Source organism: Anomaloglossus baeobatrachus, chromosome 1 (assembly GCF_048569485.1).
Source record: "Anomaloglossus baeobatrachus isolate aAnoBae1 chromosome 1, aAnoBae1.hap1, whole genome shotgun sequence".
NCBI classification, from domain to species: domain Eukaryota; kingdom Metazoa; phylum Chordata; class Amphibia; order Anura; family Aromobatidae; genus Anomaloglossus; species Anomaloglossus baeobatrachus.
In genome coordinates this window covers 469108457-469115956 of record NC_134353.1, presented here as the reverse complement: position 1 = coordinate 469115956, position 7500 = coordinate 469108457, and the positions used below count along the sequence as shown (strand labels likewise).

The following is a 7500-nucleotide window of genomic DNA, read 5'->3' as shown; positions in this document are numbered from 1 at the left end:
AGAATACCGGGCCGCCGCTGTGTGCTTACCTCGGCTGGAAGGTAAAAATACGGCGGAGCCCACGTGTTTTTTTTTTTTCTATATTTCTGTTTGATTTCTATGTGTGTTCTATATGTCTGTGTTCTATGTCTGTGATGTCTGTATGTGTGATCTGTGTGTGTTTACTCTGCTCCGCTTCCTCTTCCTGTCATAATGACATCACTTCCCTGCAAACCGCAGGCAGCGATGTACATTACCGCAGGTAAACCGCGAAAAACCGCAGAGAATAACGCAGGAAAACGCAGTGAACCGCACAGAATTTGCTACCTGCGTTATTCCCTGCAGGATTTCACGATTACATGGCAGTCAATGGAGTGAAATCCCGCAGCGATGTGCGGAAAAGAAGTGACATGCAATTGTTTTTGCTGCGGGAATCCCGCAGCAAAACATGCAGCTGTCAAAATCCGCATAGTGCGCACAGCATTTTTTTTTTTTCCATAGGTTTTGCTGGTGATTCACTGCACAGATGTTATGAACATTTTCTGCAGCGAAACATGCAGCAAATCCGCAGGAAATCAGCGTGAAAAACCGGTAAGTGCGCACAGGGCCTAAAAGCAGATTGTGGGAAGGTAACCTCATAGTCAAACATTCATGGCGAAAATCATACAGCTAGTATCTGATACATGCTGCCTGTGCTTCGGTAGTATGTCCTCTTCATGTTCCCTACGGATACGTCATCAATTCAAAAGTTGTGCACAACCCTTTTAATATCCTGGTAAACTGTGCTCTGCGGACAATTATTGTTATAGTTTGTATTTATTTCTTTTCTCCTGCAGCTCTGGGATATTGCATCCGGTGAGCTTCTGGTGTCCATCCTCTTTGATGTTCGAATCTTGTCAGTAACATTTGATCCAGCAGAATATCACTTGTTCTGTGGAGGAAGCGATGGCTCCATATTTCAGGTGGATCTTTGTGAATGGGTAAGCTTTGTTTTGTTTTGTTTTTTTTTTTTGGCTCAAAACAGGACATGTCCGCTTATGAACTCAACAGGAACGTATATTGACATTTTTTATATTTTTTTTTTTATTTTTCATATCACCAGATTAAAAATGTTTGCATTTTTACACTTTGGCCAGTATGCCTAATGTTTAGCTCCCATGCCCCCCTTTTTAAATTCATTAGATCTGTGTTCTCCTTTTCTTTTTTTAGCCCGTGCAGCGAGACAAGACTTTCAATACTGAACATGAGAAGATATTTAAAGGACACAGGTAGAAAGGACGTTATTCTTTGATTCCAGGTCTTTCTTGGTACTGACAATTTGTCATAGTCTGCTGGTAACTTTACTTCCTTTTTGTAATCTGCTTATATTAATCTCTTCCCACTCCATGATATGCTATCAGGTCATTGGCAGGTGTTCCCAAATGTACCATATTTCATATACCGTATTTTTCGGACTACAAGACGCACTTTTTTCTTCCACATTTTGGAGGAAAGTGGGGGGTGCGTCTTATAGTCTGAATATATGATTATATGGGGCTTGCTGGCGTGAGGGGCAAAGGGACAGCGCTGGACTTTACAATGACAGGAGAGGGTCTCCACTGAAGAACCCCCTGCTGGAGCAACCACGTGAGCCGGGTAGTTAACCTCATCAATATGCACTGCTTCCCCGTGCCCACCTCTCAGCACTAAAGCCAACTCGCGCTGAGAGAAGACATGGGGAGCAGATACTGCGTTACTTTGTTCCTGTAATAGCTGGCACACATGGTGTCTCCGCCAGCCGCCGGCTTCCAGCAGCTGCTGAGGAGATCTACCTGCTATTACAGAGCAGGAGCAGCGTGCTGGCGACGGCTAGTGTATCCGCACCACTCTGGTGCTGAAATGACTGCCGCCACATGTTAACCTGCGCTCAGTATAGTTACCGCAGCATGTCAGCCTGGCCCGGCCATCATCATTCATCTCATTTCCCTTGTTTGCCACTGTTGAGTTGTTTACAGTTACATTGGTGAAATATTACAGTATGTTATTTAGGTTATTAAATATTTGACCACATTTTTTGCATCAAAAATATTTTTTTCCTATTTCTTTGTCGCTCCATTGGGAGACCCAGACAATTGGGTGTATAGCTTCTGCCTCCGGAGGCCACACAAAGTATTACACTTTAAAAAGTGTAACCCCTCCCCTCTGCCTATACACCCTCCCGTGCATCACGGGCCCATCAGTTTTTATGCTTTGTGTTGAAGGAGGCACACATTCACGCAAGCTCCACATTTTAGTCAGCAGCAGCTGCTGACTTTATCGGATGGAAGAAAAGAGGGCCCCCGGCATGCTCCCTTCTCACCCCACTATGGTCGGCGGTGCTGTTAAGGTTGAGGTACCCATTGCGGGTACAAAGGCTGGAGCCACATGCCGTTATCTTTCCCCATCCCTTAGTGGCTCTGGGAGAAGTGGGATCCTAACCGGTCACCATGCACTGGGACCGGGCTCCCTCCGCAGCCCCTGAGGGAATCTGACGGACAGGAGACCGGGTATCATCAGGGACAGGCCCTGCTTCTCAGAGGTACTCTGTGTCCCCTTGGGGACGGCGCATGGAGCGCCTGTGTAACAGACGCTGCAGCTGCTGTGTGTTTTGTGTCGCCGGGACTACCGCGCCGACCGCGCCTGTTTGCCGGCCACGTTACTAAATTTAGTCCCCGGCTTCTGCGGCCTAGTACCGCATACTCCCGCCCCCGGGCCTGCCAGTCAGGGGTAAGGGCGGGACGCTAGACTGGACGTCAGCGGTGAGGGCTGGAGCATACTTGGGTATCCTCCTCCCCCCTCACTGAGCACTGTGGGGCACCAGATTCCCGCACTTTCTGAGGCACGCCCACGGCTCCCTCCTCCTCTGAGAACGCTGGCAGCCATTGTTATCATCACTGCTGCCGGTGGAGAACTTCAGACCGAGCTCCACAACTCTGGGAGGCCCAGGCAGGGAATCTGGTGGACACACAACCGCTGAGGGCGGTCGGTAAGCCGCACCAGTTACCAGGTGCTGGCCCCCCTGGGTGCCGAAGTGTATATATATATTTCTCTAGTCCCTTCCACGACAGCATAGGAGGTTGTCTCTCCACGCCCTAATTGGGACAGGAAGTTCAAGAGGTTTAAAAGGACCCTCCCACCTCCCATAGCCAGTGTCTTTCCTGTCCCCATGGGGCATGGAGAGGTTTTGTTTTTTCTCCTATGCTGTGGTGGCCGGCGAACTGCAGTATATTTTTTTTTTTTTTTTCCCCCCTATTACCTTCAGCCGGACGGCATCGGTCGGGCCTTCACCGCTCCTCCCTTGCTGTTCCCTCACGCTGTGGGGGACCGCTGCTCCAGCCTTCCGGATCCTCCTGAGGGGTGATGCAGGCTGTTGAGCTCCCCGGCCGGCGTCCTCCCTGAGCCGCCGGCCGCCTCCCGCATGCACGCTGCCGGAGCGATCCGGAAGTGCTCCCGGAGGCGGGACTTCTGGTCTTGCGGACTTCCGGTCGAGCGCTTCCGGTTTGCGGAGGCAGCGTGGAGGCACGCCGACTGCGACTCGACCTGCCCAGGACCGGATGCGGGAGGCGGGGAAACGTGCACCGTCACTGGGGAGGCAGGCCCTTGTCCATAAGGGCTGCCACGAAGACATCAGATCATGGTAAGACCGTGCTCCCTGTCATGTCTTCCGCTGCAGCTGCCTCTGCAGAACCCAGTGTGCCCCCTGCTACTGTGAGTATGGAGGGGACTGGTCCCTCGGACATAGGTCTCATCAGTGATTATGGCTCTCTGCTCTGTGTTTTCTAGGAGGACAAGGCCACCAAGAAAACTGACAGAAATGAGAAATCAGAGAAGCCTGAGAAGTCAGAAAAAACTGACAAGTCCGATAAGCCTGATAGACCTGACAGAGTGGACAAAATTAAAAAATGTCCCATCTGTATAAAGAAGCTCCCTGCAGTATGGGATAAAAAGCTTTGCCAGCAATGTACGGACCAGGTTATTAGGGCCGAACAACCATCTCTGATAGATGAGTTGCGGTCCTTGATGAAACAGGAGATTAGGGCCTCACTGGCTTCTCTCCCTGTGCCTGGCCTGTTCCTGGCCCTGTTCCTGGCCCTGTGCCTGGCCCTGTTCCTGGCCCTGCTCCTGGCCCTGCTCCTGGCCCTGCTACTGGACCCTCTCCTCCAAAAAAGAGGAGACTCCAGTCGACCCCTTCTGATCAGGAGGACGCTGATTCCACCTCTGAGGGTCCTGATGAAGGATTTCCATCTGGGGGGTCTGACCAGTCCTTTCTTTTTCACTCAGAAGAGTTGGGGGATCTTATTGAGGCAGTTCGGAGCACTATGGGTTTAGAGGAAGTGCAGTCTCTTCCTTCAATCCAGGACGAAATGTTTGCTGGCCTGAAGTCAGTCAAACAGTTGGGATTCCCAGTTCATGCCAATATATTGGATATTGTTTCTCAGGAATGGGAATGTCCTGAGAGGCGGGTACGGAGTGACCTTAGACGCCGGTTTCCTCTGGAACCTTCGGGACTACATTGGGAGATCCCAAGAGTAGACGTTCAGGTGGCTAGGGTAGCTAAGCAAACGGCTCTTCCCTTTGAGGATACTTCCCAGCTGAAGGATCAAATGGATAGGAAGGTAGAGGGCCTGATGAAGCGGTCCTGGGAGGCATCGTCTTCCTCTATTCAAGCCAACATTGCCTCCACCTGCGTATCCAGGTCCCTAATTAGGTGGTTGGACCAGTTGGAGGCTCATATTTCCCAAGGGACCCCTAGGGAGGAATTACTGGAATCCCTTCCCTTGCTTAGGAAGGCTACCTGTTTTCTGGCAGATACCTCGGTGGAATCTGTCCGCCTGGCAGCCAGGACCTCGGTGCTTTCTAACTCTGCCCGACGTGCCCTCTGGCTTAAGGCCTGGAGTGGAGACTCCACCTCTAAAATGAGGCTTTGTTCCCTTCCTTTTAAAGGGGATTTGGTGTTTGGACCTGCCCTGGATGATATCCTGGACAAGGCGACTGATCGTAAGGCCTTGCCCGATCCTAGACCTACCAGGAAGCGGTCCTTTCGTCCCTCGATGCCTCAGGCCTCCCAGCCCAGAGGGAAAGGGAAGGCAGGCAGGTGGAGCTATCCCAAAGGTAGAGGGAGAAACATCCTCATCCCTCCACATCAGCAACGTCCTCAGCAGGACAAGCAGTGACTCGGCCCGGGTGGGGGGAAGACTCTCAGCGTTTCTTACCCAGTGGCAGTCCATAACCTCTTGCCAATGGGTTCTGAAGATCATCTCGGACGGTCTTCTCATAGAATTCCTTTCCCCCCCTCTTCCGGGTCTCCGAGTCACTGCGCTGGCATCGCCGGGTTCACAGACTCTGTTGTACACAAAGATTTTAGAGTTAGTGCACTCGGGGGTCGTTTCCCCAGTCCCGAGTCGGGAAGAAGGGATAGGACACTACTCCCGTCTCTTCCTGGTCAAGAAGCCATCCGGCGACGTCCGTATAAGTATCAATTTAAAAAGTTTAAACCGTCAGGTCAGGTACCGGCGGTTCAAGATGGAGTCGGTGAGATCAGCTATTCCCCTGATAGGTCTACACCACCAGATGGCCTCTATCGATCTGAAAGATGCCTACTTCCATGTACCCGTCCATCCGGGACACAGACAATACCTCAGGTTTGCGGTGCTTCACGGGGAAGAAGTACTTCATTTCCAATTCAATGTACTTCCCTTCGGGATCTCCTCAGCTCCAAGGATCTTTTCCAAGATCATGGCAGAGGTGGTCGCCTTCATAAGATCGCAGGGTATCTGTCTAGTTCCGTATCTGGACGACTTTCTTCTCATGGCTCCGTCTGCTCCAACCCTCCGGAGCCATGTGGAGAGGTCTTTGGGAATCCTTCGGTCTCTGGGATGGATTCCCAATCTCAAAAAATCACAGTTAACCCCCTCCTCCACACGGCAGTTTCTCGGAGTGCTGCTGGACTCCGACAGACAGGCATCTTTTCTCCCAGAGGGCCACAGGATAGCTCTGTTATCCAAAATCTCGAAGCTCCGCAGGCAGGCTCGCCCAACGCTTCGAGCGGCTATGTCGGCCCTGGGTTCCATGACATCCTGCATCCCCTCGGTCAGGTGGGCTCAGGCCCATTCTCGGTGTCTCCAGGATCATATCCTGACACACTGGGACAGACTCCCGTCATCCCTAAACAGAAGGTTTCGCCTCTCGGAGTCCGTCTCCTCATCCCTTCTCTGGTGGCTGAGTCCCGCCAACCTGCAGGTGGGGGTTGCCTGGACTCAGAAACCCCTGGTTACACTGACCACAGATGCCAGCCTACGTGGATGGGGGGCAATGGTGGCAAATTCCCCATTTCAAGGGGTCTGGAGTCCTTACGTCAGCTCCCAATCCTCCAACTACCGGGAGCTCAGGGCAGTCAGGGAAGCCCTCCTTGCGGCTCAGGACCTCGTCCGGGACTCTCACGTCATGGTATATTCAGACAATGTCACAACAGTGGCACATCTCCGCCATCAGGGCAGTACACGCTCAGGCGCCCTGAAGTCGGTATCCTCCCGAATCTTTCAATGGGCAGAACAATCTCTGCTCTCCCTTTCTGCGGTCCATCTGAAGGGCTCCCTCAATCTTCAGGCGGATTTCCTGAGTCGTCGGGATGTTCATCCAGGGGAATGGAGCCTGGATCAGGCAGTGTTCTGCTCTCTAGTGGCAAGGTGGGGTGCACCAGAGGTGGACCTCTTTGCCTCAGCAGAGAATCGCAAGGTCGCAACATATTTCTCCCTGAACCCAAGGGACGAGGCTTTAGGGGTAGACGCTTTCTGCCACAGTTGGTCCTTTCGCCTCGCTTACGCGTTCCCCCCTCTTCCTCTTCTCGCACGGGCCCTGAGGAGGATCAGAGACGAGGGGGTCCCAACTATACTGGTAGCCCCTCTGTGGCCCCGGAGGAGTTGGTACAGCTTGGTCATGACGCTAGGAATCGACGGCCCAGTCCTCTTAGGTTCGGACCCCAGCTTACTGTCACAGGGTCCGATTTTCCATCCGGCTCCTCAGAAACTCAACTTGGCTGCCTGGCTTCTGAGGCCCGGGCACTGAAGGCTCAAGGGCTTTCTGACAAAGTTGTGGCTACGCTGCAGAAGAACCGTAAACCTGTGACTAATAGTATATACAACAAAATCTGGAAGAGATTTTCCTCCTGGTGTGGTTCTCGGCCTCCTGACCCTTTTCGGCCTAATATTGCGCAGATTCTGGACTTTCTCCAAAGTGGTTTAGACTTAGGTCTTAGGCCCAGCTCCCTGAAAGTTCAGGTGTCAGCACTCAGTGCAGTCTTTGACACGGCTCTGGCAGATCATCGTTGGATCCGTCGGTTCTTTGTGTCCGCTGGTAGACTCTGTCCACGTCGGAGGGTCCTGACGCCTCGCTGGGATCTCAATGTGGTCCTTACAGGACTATCTCAATCTCCGTTTGAACCTCTGTGCTCTTGTAACATTCGTTCCCTTTCTCACAAGACTGCTTTTCTTGTGGCTATTACAT

The 7500-nt window shown here is 52.2% G+C and overlaps 1 protein-coding gene across 1 annotated transcript in view; it reads left to right on the top strand.

The window, feature by feature from the left end:
- WDR18 (WD repeat domain 18) overlaps positions 1-7500 on the top strand; it is an 82805-nt gene that overhangs the window by 42968 nt on the left and 32337 nt on the right. The window contains exons 5-6 of the mRNA XM_075338068.1: positions 816-959; positions 1189-1247. Coding sequence (XP_075194183.1) covers positions 816-959; positions 1189-1247 — 203 coding nt within the window. The remainder of the gene's footprint in view (positions 1-815; positions 960-1188; positions 1248-7500) is intronic.